Source organism: Salvelinus namaycush, chromosome 9 (genome assembly GCF_016432855.1).
Source record: "Salvelinus namaycush isolate Seneca chromosome 9, SaNama_1.0, whole genome shotgun sequence".
Classification (NCBI taxonomy): Eukaryota; Metazoa; Chordata; class Actinopteri; order Salmoniformes; family Salmonidae; genus Salvelinus; species Salvelinus namaycush.
In genome coordinates, this window is record NC_052315.1 from 55,633,511 (window position 1) to 55,652,646 (window position 19,136).

Consider the following 19,136-nt stretch of genomic DNA (forward strand, 5'->3'; position numbering starts at 1 on the left):
GTGACAGGGTAGGGGTGGTATACAGAAGATAGCCCTATTGAGTAAAACACCAAGTCCATATTATGACAAGAACAGCTCAAATAAGCAAAGAGAAATGACAGTCCATCATTACTTTAAGACATGAAGGTCAGTCAATTCAGTTCCTTCAATTAATGTTGCAAAAACCATCAAGCGCTAGGATGAAACTGGCTCTCATGAGGACAGCTACAGGAAGGGAAGACCCAGAGTTACCTCTGCTGCAGAGGAGAAGTTACCAGCTTCAGAAATTACAGCCCAAATAAATGCTTCACAGAGTTCAAGTAACAGACACATCTCAACATCAACTGTTCAGAGGAGACTGTATGAATCAGGCCTTTATGGTTGAATTGCAGCAAAAAAAAACAATAATAAAGGACACCAATAATAAGAAGAGACTTGCTTGGGCCAAGAAACGTGAGCAATGGACATTAGACCGGTGGACATTTATCCTTTGGTCCAAATATGAGATTTCTGGTTCCAACCGCCGTGTCTTTGTGAGACACGATGTGGGTGAACAGATCTCCGCATGTGTATTTCCCACCGTAAAGCATGGAGGAGGTGGTGTTATTTTGTGGGGGTACTTTTCTGGTGACACTGTCTGTGATTTATTTAGAATTCAAGGCACACTTAACCAGCATGGCAACCACAGCATTCTGCAGCGATATGCCCCATCCCATCTGTTTTGGGCTTTTTCAACAGGACAATAACCCAAAGCACCTACAGGCTGTGTAAGTTCTATTTTACCAAGAATGAGAGTGATGGTGTGCTGCATCAGATGACCTGGCCTCCACATTCCCCCGACCTAAACCAAATTGAGATATTTTGGGATGAGTTGGACCGCAGAGTGAAGGCAAAGCAGCCAACAAGTGCTCAGCATATGTGGGAATTCCTTCACGACTGTTGAAAAAGCATTCCAGGAGAAGCTGGTTGAGAGAATGCCAAGAGTGTGCAAAGCTGTCATCAAGGCAAGCATGGCTATTTGAAGAATCTCAAACATAAAATATATTTTGTTTTTTTAACACTTTTTTTTGGTTACTTCAAAAACGGAGCGTGTGTGCTGGGAGTCAGGAAGCAAGTTCAGGGTGTGAATCATTTAATCAATAAATGAAACATAATACAAAACAAGAAACACGAACAACACACAGACATGAAACTGAAACAATAACGCCTGGGGAAGGAACCAAATTGAGTGACATATATAGGGAAGGTAATCAGGGAGGTGATGGAATCCAGGTGAGTCTGAATATGCGCTGGTGCGAGTAACGATGGTGACAGGTGTGTGCCATAATGGGCAGCCTGGTGACCTAGAGCGCCGGAGAGGGAGTATACGTGACAAGAAAGGACTGTCAATACATACTGAACAGCTCACGTTATAGACAGAAGCGCTCTACATGGCAGACCAATCCAAACTCCTCCCGGGATGTCCAGCCCATATTTTATCTCAGCCAATCATAGCTAGTGGGGAGGTTCCTGGATTTTTCCATGGCTAAACCAACTTGGCTGGTAATTTAACAATTGTATTTGTATTTATGGATGGAATACAGGTTTGTTTTTGAGGCACATGAAAGTTCACATGTTCCAGAAGACATTTCTGCCAAAAAAAGCATTTTGATAAAAAATAAATGTTTATGTTGCTGCTCCTAGTGATGTGCGACATACGCCTAGTTTCCTTAAACAAGTCACATGTCATTGTTGTTCTGTTTTGATAGCATGAACTACTAGGGCTGACACCAATTTGTTATTTTAGACCTCCCTTGCTTGCTCCCTCGAGAGTGTAAAGTGGCCTATGTATTCATGCTTTCTAAATTACTATGCAGGTGCGTATTTGCAGGAGAAGCTGTTTTTTTGTGACGATTGCATGACGCTGCACACCACTTCTCTGCCACTTTTGTGAACACCTCGGAAAGTGTAAAACTACTGCTGTCTTCCTCTGTCCCCATATGTTGTCGGCATATCAGTACAGCGGTTGCTGCATATCCACTATCCACACCTGACTGTCAGAGAAAATACCCCCCCCCCTCCCAGGCTAAAACTCCCTGTGATTTCAGAGAGCCTGCATGCTCCTTGTGGAATGTCACCAACATACCACCTGGTCCACATGCTTTCTTTGTGCTGTGGTGTGGTGCTAACATAAAACTGTGTGTGTGTGTGGTGTGTGTGTAAGAGAGAAGGAGAAAGATTGCTGTTTGTCTGGACTGTCACAACTTCCGCCGAAGTCGGTCCCTCTCCTTGTTCGGGCGGCGTTCGGCGGTCGACGTCACCGGCCTTCTAGCCATCGCCGATGCACTTTTCATTTTCCATTTGTTTTGTCTTTGTCTTACACACCTGGTTTCACTCACCCAATTACTTGTTCATTATTTAACCCTCTGTTCCCCCATGTTTGTTTGTGAGTGATTGTTCGTTGTAAATCGGTCCGTTATTGTGGGCTCGCTATATTGGTTTGTATTTGTGTATTTTGAGTAAAGTACGTTGATTACTCATATCTGCTGTCCTGCGCCTGACTCTCTACACCAGCTACACACAGGACCATTACATGGACTGACTTATGTTCATGTATTCTGTAAGGAATGCCCTAGATTGATTTTGCTCAATCTATTGTCAGTACAATAGTTTCTTTTAAATTATTTAGAATTTGCTCAATCTATTGGAATAAAAGCAATTGTCAGTACAATGCATTATGGGTTGCGAAGTAGATGGGGTACTAGTGACACTAATTAGCAGAGGGACAACCCTCAAACCCTTTCCTCAGACCTCTTCCCTTGTTATTAAGGCCAAACTTTTGTCCCAATAAAACTCTTTGCTTCACTAGGAGCTAAAAGGAAAGGAACAAGTCAAGTCAACTATTGGCCCAATGTTCAGTCACTGTCTCAAATAAACCAATCCTGTTTGGGGCATTTTATTTTTCTTAGCATTGTTAATATTATAGCTCTATTTGGCTCTCTATCTATATAATCTGTGGTCTGTGTGTCAGTTTGGGACACGTTTCATCTGTTCTGTTTTGTAACACTAACACTAGCCAAGACCACAGAGACTAGACAAACAGATTCCTCTGAAGACTTTATCTGTGGCAAAGGCCCAATCTGGGGTTTTCCTGGGAGTAGGAGTGCGAGTATGTAGATTATGAAGAGTAGGGGTCCCAGCACATTGCCTTGGTGCACACCCTGTTATTTTGAATGAAAGATGCCGTTTGTCCTATTTATTCTAGAAGAATATCATAAATGCATATCACTTATGCCTATAATATCCCCTAGAGTCTATTGACGCACCAGTGTCTCAATCTTTTTTTATTCGATTTTTTATTTAACCTTTCTTTAACTAGGTAAGTCAGTTAGGAACAGATTCTTATTTACAATGACGGCCTATGAACAGTGGGTCAACTGCCTTGTTCAGGGGCAGAAAGACTGATTTTTACCTTGTCATCTCAGGGATTCAATCTAGCAACCTTTCGGTTACTGGCCCAAAGCTCTAACCACTAGGCTACCTGCCTAGTGACATAAGTAACATAATAAATAAATAAAAACATCAAAATCAGTCAATTTAAGCTAAAGACATCAGTTTTGCATGGGCTGCGTCTCAATCCCTCGCATCCGCCTATGTTAAATACTGTGTGTTAAAAAAACAAAAATATTTCCAGAGCTTTCTTATATGTCCTAGATATAGCACAGACACTTCCAAACCTGTTTCCTTATTATTTTTTTGACTGTCTTTTTTTTGTCATTTCTGAATGGTTTATTCAATTCATTTTTATGTGCTTTAGTAATAATGGCCAAATTCAGTATTTTATCAAATCATTTGCTGTATATTTTTTTTGATACTTTAGGAGGTGTCCTAAAATTCCAAATCAAATAGCTAAATGATCCATGGTATGACCTTCTTAAAACAATTGCATATGTCAGCTTAGAACCCCCCTCCCTCATAACGGCTTAGACTTTAAAGAAATAAGCGGTTACACTTGGCAAGCCAAGTAGCAGGGGATTATTTTTGGGAATTGCAGACTGACCTTTTAAAGTATGATGGTAGTTGGACAACAACCACCAGACATAGTTGGTGCCTTGACAGTCTGACAATGTAGTTGAGTAAGCACATAGTTGTACCTACCTTCTCATTGCGGTGCCCTCTATAACCACTGTATTCTGCTGAGGAAGACACATCCCTCTGGGTGTTGAATGCACCAGAAGCCTCAGAATAGACAGGCTGTTTAGACTAGACTGCCTGTTGTCCTGGTAGCTATCCGTCTTATGTTTGGTGGTTTTGTAAATGTAGATGTATCTGGTTCAATGAGAAATGACAAACCATTAGCACAATTGAATTCAATAAACTTTACTTATCCCAGAGGTGCGATTATTTCTGGCAGGCATAGGATACAGATTGAAAGACAATAACATACACTTAGTTAATACAACAGGTCATAATATGACCTTATGAAGCTGCATTAGTTCTGATTCAAGTGTAACAGCATGTCCTTCTCTACAGATGAGCCCAGAGGAATACAGGGAACACTCCTGCATGTGCAGGCCGGAGGAAGTCGACATTGATGTAAGTCCAACACACTCAAGTATGGCTACTGTGACAGATTTTCCTATGGGAAATACTGTGGACTGTCTTGGGTATGATAGTCTTAGGTATGGTGTAAGCAAGAAAAATATGGATCTCCTATAGTTAACTGGACTATATAATGTACACCATGTACAGCCTGTTCTGACCTTTCCCCTGTGTTGTGTTGACTCTGGAAATATCTGCAAAGATATACACAATATATACAAAAGTATGTGGACATCCCTTCAAATAAGTGGATTTGGCTATTTCAGCCACACCCATTGCTGACAGGTGTATAACATCAACACATGCAATCTCCATAGACAAACATTGGCAGTAGAATGGCCTTACTGAAGTGCTCAGTTACTTTCAACGTGGCACCGTCATAGAATGCCACCTTTCCAACAAGTCAGTTCGTCAAATTTCTGCCCTGCTGGTTTTTGAAGTGGAATCGTCTAGGAGCAACAACGGCACAGACGCAAAGTGGTAGGCCACACAAGCTCACAGAAGGGGAACGCCGAGTGCTGAAGCTTGTAGCGCGTAGAAATCATCTGTCCTCGGTTGCAACACTCACTAGAGAGTTCCAAACTGCCTCTGGAAGAAACTTCAGCACAAGAACTGTTTGTCGGGAGCTTCATCAAATGGGTTTCCATGGCCGAGCAGCCGCACACAAGCCTAAGATGGGGTGGCAGATAGCCTAGTGGTTAGAGCGTTGGACTAGTAACTGAAAGGTTGCAAGATTGAATCCCAGAGCTGACAAGGTAAAAATCTGTCGTTCGGCCCCTGAATAAGGCAGTTAATCCACTGTTCCTAGGCCTTCATTGAAAATAATAATTTGTTCTTAACAGACTTGCCTAGTTAAATAAAGGTAAATTAAACATTTAAAAAAGATCACCATGGGAAATGCCAATTGTCAGCTGGAGTGGTGTAAAGTTGTAAAGTTTGGTGGAGGAGGAATAATGGTCTGGGCCTGTTTTTCATGGTTAGGGCTAGGCCCCTTGTGAAGGGAAATCTTAACGCTACAGCATACAATGACATTCTAGACAATTCTGTGCTTCAAACTTTGTGGCAACAGTTTGGGGATGGCCCTTTCCTGTTTCAGCATGACAATGCCCCCGTGCACAAAGCGAGGTCCATACGGAAATGTTTTTTTCGAGATCGGTGTGGAAGAATTTGGCCTGCACAGAGCCATGACCTCAGCCCAATCGAACACCTTTGGGATGAATTCGAACGCCAACTGCGAGCCAGACCTAATCGCCCAACATCAGTGCCCGACCGCACTAATGCTCTTGTGGCTGAATGGAAGCAAGTCCCCGCAGCAAGGTGCCAAAATCTAGTAGAGCCTTCCCAGAAGAGTGGAGGCTGTTATAGCGGTAAAGGGGGGACTGACTCCATATTAATGCCAATGATTTTGGAATGAGATGTTCGACAAACACATTACTTTTTTCATATAGTGTACAGTATCTCATCTGATTGTTTCTGTTCTCCTCCAAATCCATCCAAAAAAACATCAAAATCAGTCAATTTAAGCTAAAGACATCAGTTTTGCATGGGCTGCGTCTCAATCCCTCGCATCCGCCTATGTTAAATACTGTGTGTTAAAAAAACAAAAATATTTCCAGAGCTTTCTTATATGTCCTAGATATAGCACAGACACTTCCAAACCTTTTTCCTTATTATTATTTTTTGTCTGTCTTTTTTTGTCATTTGTGAATGGTTTATTCAATTAATTTTTATGGGCTTTAGTAATAATGGCCAAATTCAGTATTTTATCAAATCATTTGCTGTATATTTTTTTGATACTTTAGGAGGTGTCCTAAAATTCCAAATTAAATAGCTAAATGATGACCTTCTTAAAACAATTGCATATGTCAGCTTAGAACCCCCCTCCCTCATAACGGCTTAGACTTTAAAGAAATAAGCGGTTACACTTGGCAAACCAAGTAGCAGGGCTACCATTGTTTTTGGAATTTGCAGACTGACCTTTTAAAAGTATGATGGCAGTTGGACATTAACCACCAGACATAGTTGGTGCCCTGACAGTCTGACAATGCAGTTGATTAAGCACATAGTTGTACCTGCCTTCTCATTATGGTGCCAGTGTACAGTATCTGATCTGATTGTTTCTGTTCTCCTCCTCAGGCCAAGCTGAGCAGGTTGTGGAAACAGGACAAGGTTGTCCGGACGCAGGAGGACAAGCTACAACAGCTACACAGAGAGAAGGTAATGGATCTGTCTACAATACACCCTGCTGATGTGCTGTCTCCTCACCACTTACTTAACAAAGCCTAACACGTGGAGTGGGCCCACTATAGAGGTGTCCTGACACTTTATGGCCCTGTAAAATCCATGTTGCGGATTGGATCACAGAATCCAGACATTGAAATGGAATTCAACAATATTTAAAAATGTATTGGACTTAGTAGGAAATCAACTACATGTATTGAACTGATTAGAAAATGCTTTAATTTTCAGTGATTCGTATTTTCCCTTAACTTTCTGAAACGGCAAAGGAATGCCCGTCTGTATGTATGCCATGTGTGCATGTCTACACTTTGTGTTGCCGTTAGCGATGATGCTAATAATAACCTTCTTCTGGTAGAGATGGAAAGGCTTTGTGTGTTGTTGTCTCTAATGGGGGTCCCCTCCACAGTATACCCTGGAGATGGCCCTGCTGTCGGCCAGTCAGGAGATAGAAATGAGCTTTGAAAACCCAGCCACTGTACACGGTGTCATCCAGCAGAGTGAAGTGCTACAGAGTGGCCTGCTTAGTACCTGTAGAGAGCTATTCAGAGTTAACACTGTGAGTATATGTATACACTACATGCAGATACACACACACACACACACACACACACACACACACACACTGCATGCCTGAGAGAAGAGTCTGTATGATTTGAAGCAATGTCATTGCCTCTCTTCCTCTCCCCAGGAGTTGGAGCGGTCATGGAGGAAGTATGAGAAGATGGAGAGAGACGTCTCATTGGCCAAAAACAACCTGTTGGAGCAACTAGAGGCACTGGGAAGCCCTCAGGTACACAACAACAACCACCATTAACCCCTGCATTACTCTGCCTTACTCTGTGGGAGTATGTAGATTATGAAGAGTAGGGGTCCCAGCACAGAGCCCTGGGGCACACCCTGTGTGACTTTGAGAGTGTCGGAGGGGTACCTATTGAGAGTGATGAATGGTTTCTTATTTAGTGAGGTAGGATCGGATCCGTCCAGCCGTGCTTCCATCCCTTCATCCATCCATCCATTCATTCCTCTCAATATCTCACTCCCTCTCAATTTCTCCCCCATCCTGTAGCTGATAGAGGTGTTATAACAAATAAATCTGTAAATCAGAGCCCAGAGCCCAGCCCAGTCAGAGCCCAGATTCATTAATACAGCCTTAGTGCCCTTCATAGACACACACAGGCATGTCATCAGCAGGGAGTGGCTCATTATCTGCTCCTCTTTTCTTATCCCTCAGACACAAGGCTAATACAAGGTCTCACTTGTATAGGAGCATTGTCAGCCTTACTCTCTCCCCTCTTTCTCATTAACTTTTATCATCTCCTATTTTTTTTATTTCAAACAATGTTTATCTTTCTGTTCAACTGTTATAGTTATTTTATAGTCGTGTGTGTGTGTGTGTGTGTGTGTGTGTGTTCAGACAGAGCCACTCTTTTTACATGTATCTCTCTCTCTCTGTCAGACGGAGCCCCCCAGCCAGCAGCATGTCCACATCCAGAAGGAGCTTTGGAGGATCCAGGACGTGATGGAAGCCCTCAGCAAGAACAAGGCCCAGAGGAGCTCAGACACACAGGGATACTATGGTTCCACGCCCATCTCCAACAAACACAAGAGTGAAGTGAGGAGCACACATGTACTGTGTGTACAAAACATAAAAAACACCTGCTCTTTCCATGACATAGATTGACCATGTGAATCCAAGTGAAAGCTGTGATCCCTTATTGGTGTTACCTGCTAATTCTTAGGGCTAGGCGTCCCACCAGCGGCACAGTTGTCGACAACTTCCGGTGAAAAAGGAAGTCGGGCAATTCAAATAAATAATTATACAAATGATGGATATTAAACATCTAGGTACATACAAGTGTCTTATATCAGTTAAAAGCTTACATTCTTGTTAATCTAACTGCATTGTCCGATTTACAATAGGCTTTACAGCAAAGCATGCCATGCCATTGTTTGAGGACGGCGCCCCACATCAAAATGTTATTCCACCAGCACAGGCTTCGTAAAATCACAAATAGCGATTAAATATTCACTTACTTTTTGAAAATCTTCCTCTGATTTACAATTCAAAGGGTCCCAGCTACAACATGCATGGTCGTTTTGTTAGATAAAATCCTTCTTTATATGCCAAAAAGTCTGTTTAGTTGGCGCCATCGTTTTGAGTAATCCACTCGCTCAAGAAAGGAATCCTAAAAGCTAAACTTTGTTAAATCAAGTCAAAATATGTTTCTATTTAATCATCAGGTACCCTAAAATGTAATTAAACTATAATATTTCATACGGAAAGAAGTATGTTCAATAGGAAAGTAAAATTAGCAGGTGCGTGTCCTCTTCGTCGCGGGTGCACAGACTGATTTCCAACTCTGACTCCCAGTACCAAAACTCAAAATTTTTCCTCGTTTGGGAAGAAACAAGCCTGAAACCTTGAACAAAGACTGTTGACATCTAGTAAAAGCCATAGGAATTGCAATCTGGGAGCTGGAATTGCTTTTCAATATAAGAGCATGGGCTCTCAAAAACAAAAATCCTTTGGATTTTCTCCTACCATATCTATTGTGTTATAGTCTCATACATTATTTTAACATTTCTATGAACTTCAAAGTGTTTTCCACCAATGGTACCAATTATATGCATATCCTAGCTTCTGGGCCTGAGTAACAGGCAGTTTACTTTGGGTTTGTCTGTCAGACAGGTTGTGGAGAAAAATAGACCCTAGCCTGAAGAAGATGTATTAAATCCACTTAAAATCAGTGTAGATTAACTTCTTATGGCAACAATCCCGTTAATGTGTTAGGTTCTTATTTTTCAGAGTAAATGACTCACTGACACTAGAGAAGCTTTAATCATCCCCAAAGGTTCTGTACAGCTGTGACCAGACAGCAAAACATTTCAGACATCACAATTTATATACATCCCACTTAAGACACTCCTCTTTCTCTCCAATCCTTACATTTTATGGCTCTACAGGAGGCTAATAAAATTCCAAACATGTTATACTCTCTTAAGAGAATCTGTCCTCACCTTCTGACCTCAACCCTCTTTCATCTAATAAACAGATGTCCATCTGTCTTCCCTATATCAACCCCTCGCTCTCCTCTCCTCTCCTCCATCAAACACATTCCAAAGCCTTCTGTCTTTCTTCAGAGAACCATTAACTTCTAACATAACACCCAGTCTCTTTCATTTCCTATCATTAATTTAATATCTCAATGTTCAAAGTTTAGCCGATTCCAACAAATGGGATGAGGCATGGGTTGTGTATTTGTGCCAGGGTGAATAGGCAAGAAAATGATTTAAGTGCCTTTGAACGGGATATGGTAGTAGGTGCCAGGCACACCGGTTTGAGTGTGTCAAGAACTGCAACGCTGCTGGGTTTTTCACTCTCAACAGTCTCCCGTGTGTATAAAGAATGGTCCACCACCCAAATGACATCCATCCAACTTGACACAACTGTGGGACCCAATGAAGTTAACATCTCTGTGGAATGCTTTCGACACCTTGTAGAGCAGGGATCATCAACTAGATTCAGCCACGAGACAATTTTTTTATTGAGCTGATGATCGGGGGGCCGGAACATATTTACAAATAATTTGTAGACTGCAAATTGACCGCAAGAAGCCCAAACAGATATATTATTTGACTAAAACATAATGATTTCAAACCTTGATCATGTGATCATATATGATCATGTGTCTCTCTATTATACGTGGAAATACTTGGGAACAGATTTCCCAAATAAAAATCAATCAATTCAATGCTGCAGACATTTTTTGGTACCCTACCCCAGATCTGTGCCTTGACACAATCCTGTCTCGGAGCTCTAAGCCTCATGGCTTGGTTTTTGCTCTGACAACTCTGGGACCTTATATAGACAGGTGTGTGCCTTTCCAACTCATGTCCAATCAATTGAATTTACCACAGGTGGACTCCAATCAAGTTGTAGAAACATCTTAAGGATGATCAATGGAAACAGGATGCACCTGAGCTCAATTTAGAGTCTCATAGCAAAGGGTCTCAAAACGTATGTAAATAAGGTATTTCAAAAAACATTTTCACTTTGTCATGATGGGGTATCGTGTGTAGATTGATGAGGATATAAAAAATATATATATTTTAGAATAAGGCTGTAACGTAACAAATTGTGGAAAAGGGGAAGGGGTCTGAATACTTTCCGAATGCACTGTGTGTATTTATATCATTTTAAGTGATGTTGCTGAGCGCTGCCATGTTGAACAGCTCTCTCTTGTGAACAAGATATCTCAAACCGGTTTGAGTCCAGCCTGTCAGCTTCTGACACCGATGGGTTGTGGAAGTCCTGTGGGAGTGAAAAAGTTAGTCCTGTCACAGGTTTTTGTTCATGTGTATGATGTGTACCTGTCATAACAATAACAAAATTGATCACACAAAAATGAGTACATCCTGTATAAATAAAGGTTAAATAACATCTCCAGGAGGAGGAGTTGGAAGTGGAGAACCTCTCAGCTCCCCCGTGGCCACCCTTACCCCAGGCCTACGAGCCGAACCAGCCCAACCTCCCTGCTTTACCCCCCCTGCCCTCTCCGGTTACCACCATCTGGCGACCGCCACAGCCACCACATCGGGGTCCCGAGGATAGGGACCGGAAAGCCGGCCAGAGGAACGGAACACACAGCGTAAGCTGTTGATCTCTGACTTATGTCATTACCCATGCGGGGCTGTCATCAGACATGATCACATTGATCCCGCTCTTGTTTTGTGTCATTTTGGTGCTTATTTTTTGATAATTTTCAATATTCCTCATCATAAGGACCAATATGTTTATGAAGTTCCTTCATCCGCTTGCTTTGTGAATCATCCAGATGTCGCCTCTTTCCATTTCATTATTTAAATATTATTTTGGTGGACTTATTATTATTTTGGGATTCTTTTGAGTTTTCCCTCAAACTTTACTCGTCATAAATGTGGATGTATTTTTTGGTTCTTTTTATTTTCTTCATAAGAGGCTTCATCAGCTTTCTTTGTGAATCATTCACATTTCTTTGTTTTATTTTGTTGATTAGTTTGTCGTTTTGGAGGTTATTTCAGTTAACTACACTGATTTTGTTTATATTGTTTGGTTGGTTGGTTTGTCGTCCTCTCATTTTGAGCTTTGTGATTTATGAACACTTTATTGTCCATTTCTTTAGCAGATCATGGAAATATATCCTTTTGATTTTGAGCTTGTCAGCATGTCTTTATTGTGAATAAATCGTTTCTTCACCCATCTCTTCTGATGTCAGTGCGTGTACTGATCTTTCACCTGTCATGTATCTCTATGTACTGACTGATCTCTCTCTCTCACGTCCCCCTGTAGGGTCCAGACTACAGGCTGTATAAGAGTGAACCAGAGCTCACCACTGTAGCTGAGGTGGATGAGACCAACGGAGAGGACAGATCTGAACAGTCTGACAGAGACCCCTCTGACACCAAAGGTACACAGTAGAACACACTCCCAAATGGAATGAAAACGGGAGGGACTATTTTACCTTGTCCAATTAGATTTAAAAAATTTACCGGATGCCCTAATGAACACGACCCTGGATAGAGGTGCTACTCTGTTAGCTGCATTACTAAACTATTAGCAGAACTAGCTTCACCTTTCAGAAGCTGTATGAGCTCAGATGTGTTACATAACTTTAATATTTCTGTTCTCCCTCCAGGATTGTCATACCCCGTTGGCATCGTTCCCCCCAGAACCAAATCTCCCGTTGGCATCGTTCCCCCCAGAACCAAATCTCCAATAATACCAGAGTCTTCCACCATCGCGTCCTGCGTCACCCTGAGGAAGGGCATGAGGCCAGACCCACACATGGTGAGTGCCACTGTGTGTGTGTGTGTATGGCATGATCAGTGTAGTTACCCAGAGGAAGGGCAGGAGGCCAGACCCACGCATGGCGAGTGTGTCTGAGATGTATGGACATAATCAATATACCTAGTTAAGGAGTTGGATATTAGATCATATCTAAGTAGAATTTAAGTGAAATCAGTTAAGTGGGTGATATTAGGCTAAGCGTTAAGGTTAGGCATAGGGTTAACAATCCACAATCCAGAACCATTCAATATCTTCCAGCTGTACATACACTGCCTATAGTTTATTTGGCCCAATGTCATTGCTCACTCTGCAGGCAGCCTGTTAGTGATAACAACCATTGGAATTCATGATGGCTCATTAGTGTGTAGTGTGGCAAAATGGCCACCACGACTTCAGTATCTACTCTACAGCCTTTACAGTGGTGGAAACATTTCATAGTGGCTTTGTTTGTGTCGTTTTTTGTTGATGTGGAGGGCAGGGTGCAGAGCGATCCCCTAATATTGTGGTCTAGGGTGTGACACACACACTGTGGCTAGGGTGGGTCTGTGACTCATGCTTTCCTACAGGACTGGAATCAAATATAGCAAACCTTGATTTATACACACAGTTATAAGTACCAAAGGCCTCCACAGCTCCACTTAAAACGACTCACCATGTTATTAGGATAGTCAGGGATGGCTGTGGCTACCTTTTGTGCGGAGTGTGTGCCCACTTCACTGGTGTGCCAGCTGTGTTAGTATCAGGGCTCAAAACTGCTATCAAACTACTCGCATAAGCTACCCTTTTACTTGGCAGTGTGACATCAGTAAAAAATGTTGGGCTGGTCATGTTCGTTTTTGCTTCACAATTAGCTTTTTTTATTATCAAAATGTGTTACAACGTCCTCCCGGGTGGCGCAGTGGTCTAAGGCACTGCATCTGTGCCACCAGAGACTCTGGGTTTGAGCCCAGGCTCTGTCGCAGCCGGCCGCGACCGGGAGGTCCATGGGGCGACGCACAATTGGCCTAGCGTCGTCCGGGTTAGGGAGGGTTTGGCCGGTAGGGATATCCTTGTCTCATCGCGCACTAGCGACTCCTGTGGCGGGCCGGGCGCAGTGCACGCTGATCTAGGTGTACGGTGTTTCCTCCGACACATTGGTGCGGCTGGCTTCCGGGTTGGATGCGCGCTATGTTAAGAAGTAGTGCGGCTTGGTTGGGTTGTGTTTCGGAGGACGCATGGCTCTCAACCTTCGTCTCTCCTGAGCCCGTACGGGAGTTGTAGCGATGAGACAAGATAGTAACTACTAACAATTGGATACCACAAAATTGGGGAGAAAAAGGGGTGAAAATAAATTAATACATTTTTTTAATATAAAAAAATGTGTTACAACTGCAATGGGTATGCAACAATGGGTATACAAACCAGGTATTCAAAAAGATTAGTCTGAAGTTTTGGTTGAATCTTTCCAATGCACAATGACGATTTCGAAAGGCTTTCCCCCAAAAAAACTTCACATTTAAATGTTGACTGCAAAGTAGACCTACCTGGCAGAATGATATCATCATGACTTGTATCAATTGCCTGGCATTTGTTTTGCGAACTCTGCCATCACATGTACCCTACACAGTACACCCATATTGCAAGCTGCACAATTGAATTAAAGGGCAACAATACCCTCCAAATTATATCTAATTGTTATTGTTCCTTATGTGTTTTAAGCATTGTTGTGAACTTAAAACATCCAATTGTTGTAGTTTTTCTATAAAAATTTGTGATTGAGTGAAAACCTGAAAAAACTAGAAAACATTTTTTTTACCAAAAGATAAAACTGAGTTTATCTGCAACTGTAGAGTGACTGTCCAAAATTGCTAGCAATAACAGCCTTTTTTGAGATTCCGCAAAGGTTTGATTGTTTGGAGGGAAGAAAATCTAAATATGGTATTGTCAAGTTAAAATATCATTATTTGTGTATGGAGGGTACAGTAGGTCATTATAGGCTACTTGCTTAACCCACAAATGAAAGATAACATTTAAATGATGCACGCATCATTCACTTTCCCGGTGTGCCACTGGAACATTTATCTGAATATCAAGCCCCGCAGGGGCATGTTAATTTAAAAGATGGCTAGTCATTATGTGCCTGGTTCTGCATGGAAAGCAGGTTGTAACAATGGTAAATGTAATAATACTGCTTTTCTATTGCTAATGTAATAAACCCAGTGAATGTAATAACTTGCCAAAATCTAAAATATATATTGATTTGTTTAGCACTTTTTTGGTTACTACATGATTCCATATGTGTTATTTCATAGTTTTGACGCCTTGAATGAGTAGGTGTGTCCAAACCTTTGACTGGTACTGTATAATGTACTAAACATTAGGAACACCTTCCTAATAAAGAGTTGCACCCCCTTTTGCCCTCAGAACAGCCTCAGTTCGTCAGGGCAAGGACTCTACAAGGTATCGAATGCGTTCCACAGGGATGCTGGCCCATGTTGACTCCAATGCTTCCCACAGTTGTGTCAAGTTGGCTGTGGGTCCTTTTGGTGGTGGACCATTCTTAATCAAATCAAACTTTATTTGTCACATGCGCCAAATACAACAGGTGTAGACCTTAACGTGAAATGCTTACTGAAATGCCCTTAACCAACAATGCAGTTCAAGAAAGAGTTAATAAAATATTGACCAAATAAACTTAAGTAAAAAATGATAAAAAGTAACACATTAAAATAACACTAACAAGGCTATATACAGGGGGTACCGGTACCGAGTCAATGTGCGGGGGTACAGGTTATTCGAGGTCATTTTTACATGTAGGTAGGGGTAAAGTGACTATGCATAGATAATAAACAGCGAGTAGCAGCAGTGTAAAAACAAATGGGGGGTCAATGTAAATTGTCCATCAATCTTATGGCTTGGAGGTAGAAGCTGTTAAGGAGCCTTTTGGTCCTAGACTTGGCGCTCCGGTACAGCTTGCCGTTCGGTAACAGAGAGAACAGTCTATGACTTTGGGGGACTGGATTGTCTTTGACAATTTTTTAGGCTTTCCTCTGACACCGCCTAGTATATAGGTCCTGGATGGCAGGAAACTCTTGGCCCCAGTGAGGTACTGGGCCGTACGCACTACTCTCTGTAGCGCCTTACGGTCAGATGCCGAGCAGTTGCCATTCCAGGCGGTGATGCAACCGGTCAGGATGCTCTCGATGGTGCAGCTGTATAACTTTTTGAGGATCTGGGGACCCATGCCAAATCTTTTCAGTGTCCTGAGGGGGAAAATGTGTTGCTGTGCCTTCTTCACGACTATCTTGGTGTGTTTGGACCATGAAAGTTCGTTGGTGATGTGGACACCAAGGAACTTGAAACTCTCGACCTGCTCCACTACAGCCCTTTTCCTGTAGTCCACAATCAGCTCCTTTGTCTTGATCACATTGAGGGAGAGGTTGTTGTCCTGGCAGTGCTTGACCTCCTCCCTATAGGGTGTCTCATCATTGTCGGTGATCAGGCCTACCACCATTGTGTCGTCAACACATTTAATGATGGTGTTGGAGTCGTGTTTGGCCACACAGTCATGGGTGAACAGGGAGAAAAGGAGGGGGCTAAGCACGCACCGCTGAGGGGCCCCAGTGTTGAGGATCAGCTTGGCAGATGTGTTGTTGCCTACCCTTACCATCTGGGGGCGGCCTGTCAGGAAGTCAAGGATCCAGTTGCTGAGGGAGATATTTAGTCCCAGGATCCTTAGCTTAGTGTTGAGCTTTGTGGGCACTATGGTGTTGAACGCTGAGCTGTAGTCAATGAACAGCTTTCTCACATAGGTGTTCCTTTTGTCCAGGTGTGAAAGGGCAGTGTAGAGTGTGATTGCATCATCTGTGGTTATGTTGGGGCGGTATGCGAATTGGAGTGCGTCTAGGGTATCCGGGATGATGCTGTTGATGTGAGCCATGACCAGCCCTTCAAAGCACTTCATGGCTACCGACGTGAGTGCTAATGGGCGGTAATCATTTAGGGAAGTTACCTTCGCTTCCTTGGGCTCAGGGACTATGGTGGTCTGCTTGAAACATGTAGGTATTACAGAGCTGGTCAGGGAGAGGTTGTCACTGACACTTGCCAGTAGGTCCGCGCTTGCTTGGAGTACACGTCCTGGTAATCTGTCTGGCCCCGCTTTGTGAATGTTCACCTGTTTAAATGTCTTGCTCACATCGGCTACTGAGAGCGTTATTACACAGTCATCCAGAACAGCGCTGGTGCTCTCATGCATGCTTCAGTGTTGCTTGCCTCGAAGCGAGCATAAAAAAGGTATTTAGCTCATCTGGTAGGCTCGCGTCACTGGGCATCTCGCAGCTGAGTTTTCCTTTGTAATCTGTGATTGTTTTCAAGCTCTGTCACATCCGACGAGCATCAGAGCCGGTGTAGTAGGATTTAAACTTAATCTTATACTGACACTTTGCCTGTTTGATGGTTCGTCTAAGGGCGTAGCGGGATTTCTTGTAGGCGTCCGGATTAGTGTCCCGCTCCTTGAAAGTGGCAGCTCTAGCCTTTAGTTCAATGTGGATGTTGCCTGTAATCCATGGCTTCTGGTTGGATTATGTACGTACAACATTGTCGATGCACTTTTTGATGAAGCCGATGACTGAGGTGGCGTACTCCTCAATGCCATTGGATGAATCCCGGAACATATTCCAGTCTTTGCTAGCAAAACAGTCCTGTAGCGTAGCATCCGCGTCATCTGACCACTTCCGTATTGAGGGAGTCACTGGTATATCCTGATTTAGTTTTTGCTTTTAAGCAGGAATCAGGAGGATAGAATTATGGTCAGATTTGCCAAATGGAGGGCGAGGGAGAGCTTTGTATGCGCATCTGTGTGTGGCGTAAAGGTGGTCGAGAGTTTTTTTCCTCTGATTGCACATGTGACATGTTGGTAGAAATGAGTTAACTTCTACTTCATCCCAAACCCGGATCCGGGAGCACCCCCATCAGTAAAAAAGCTGACTAGCATAGCCTAGCATAGCGCCACAAGTAAATACTAGCATCTAAATATCATTAAATTACAAGTCCAAGACACCAGATGAAAGATACACATCTTGTGAATCCAGCCATCATTTCTGATTTTTAAAATGTTTTACAGGGAAGACACAATATGTAAATCTATTAGCTAACCACGTTAGCAAAAGACACCACTTTTTTTACTCCACCATTTTTTCCTGCATAGGTAGCTATCACAATTTCGACCAAATAAAGATATAAATAGCCACTAACCAAGAAACAACTTCATCAGATGACAGTCTGATAACATATTTATTGTATAGCATATGTTTTGTTAGAAAAATTTGCATATTTCAGGTATAAATCATAGTTTACCATTGCAGCCACCATCACAACTCTCACCAAAGCGACTAGAATAACTACAGAGAGCAACGTGAATTACCTAAATACTCATCATAAAACATTTCTGAAAAATACACAGCGTACAGCAAATGAAAGACAAAGATCTTGTGAATCCAGCCAATATTTCAGATTTTTTAAGTGTTTTACAGCGAAAACACAATATAGCATTATATTAGCTTACTACAATAGCCAACCACACAACAGCATTGATTCAAGCCAAAAATAGCGATAACGTATAAACCAGCAAAATATATTAATTTTTTCACTAACCTTCTCAAACTTCTTCAGATGACAGTCCTATAACATCATATTACACAATACATATAGAGTTTGTTCGAAAATGTGCATATTTAGCGGCACAAACCGTGGTTATACAATGAGAATAGTAGCCAAGCTGCCAACAAAATGTCGGGAGAAATCTTGGGAGAGGCACCTATTCTAATCAGTAACTAATCATAAACTTGACTAAAAAAATACAGGTTGGACAGCAAATGAAAGATACATTAGTTCTTAATGCAATCGCTGTGTTAGATTTGTAAAATTAACGTTACTACGACATACAGCGTGCGTTAAAGCGAGACCGCACTGAGATTCATGGCGGAATATGAGTGTAACATTTTTCAACAGAACAACGAATTAACATCATATATAGTTCTTACTTTTTGATGAACTCCCATCAGAATCTTGGGCAAGGTGTCCTTTGTCCAAAAGAATCGTTGCTCGGTTGTAGATTGTCGCCTTCAACGTTGGAATTAGCAGTAAACATTAGCCATGTGGCAAAGACGTGCCCAACTCCCTAAAACGCAGCATAAATAAATATCCGAAAATCGCTATATACTGATATAAACTGATATAACTCGGTTTAAAATAACAACATTATGATGTCTTTAACACCTATATCGAATAAAAACAGAGCCGGATATATCTAAAGGCTATAAAGGGAGCTTTCTATCACGACAGCCCGAGGTCCTTTCTGCGTCAGAGCGAAGAGGACAAAGGACGGACCCCACGTTGCCAGCCCATTTATAAGCTCTCAGATCTGCCTAGAAACACCATTTCAATTCTCACTATTCGCTGACATCCAGGGGAAGGCGTATGCAGTGCATCTCAACCAATAGAAGACAGGCAGATTTATAAACGGATCTCA

At 42.3% G+C, this 19,136-nt stretch overlaps 1 protein-coding gene across 2 annotated transcripts in view; it reads left to right on the plus strand.

The window, feature by feature from the left end:
• The window catches only part of LOC120054210 (pleckstrin homology domain-containing family A member 5-like), a 102,840-nt gene that overhangs the window by 77,189 nt on the left and 6,515 nt on the right, over window positions 1-19,136 (plus strand). For both annotated transcript variants that reach the window (XM_039001670.1, XM_039001671.1), the window contains 7 exons: window positions 4,492-4,554; window positions 6,697-6,777; window positions 7,208-7,357; window positions 7,490-7,591; window positions 8,258-8,413; window positions 12,131-12,248; window positions 12,477-12,628. In XM_039001670.1, coding sequence (XP_038857598.1) covers window positions 4,492-4,554; window positions 6,697-6,777; window positions 7,208-7,357; window positions 7,490-7,591; window positions 8,258-8,413; window positions 12,131-12,248; window positions 12,477-12,628 — 822 coding nt within the window. The remainder of the gene's footprint in view (window positions 1-4,491; window positions 4,555-6,696; window positions 6,778-7,207; window positions 7,358-7,489; window positions 7,592-8,257; window positions 8,414-12,130; window positions 12,249-12,476; window positions 12,629-19,136) is intronic.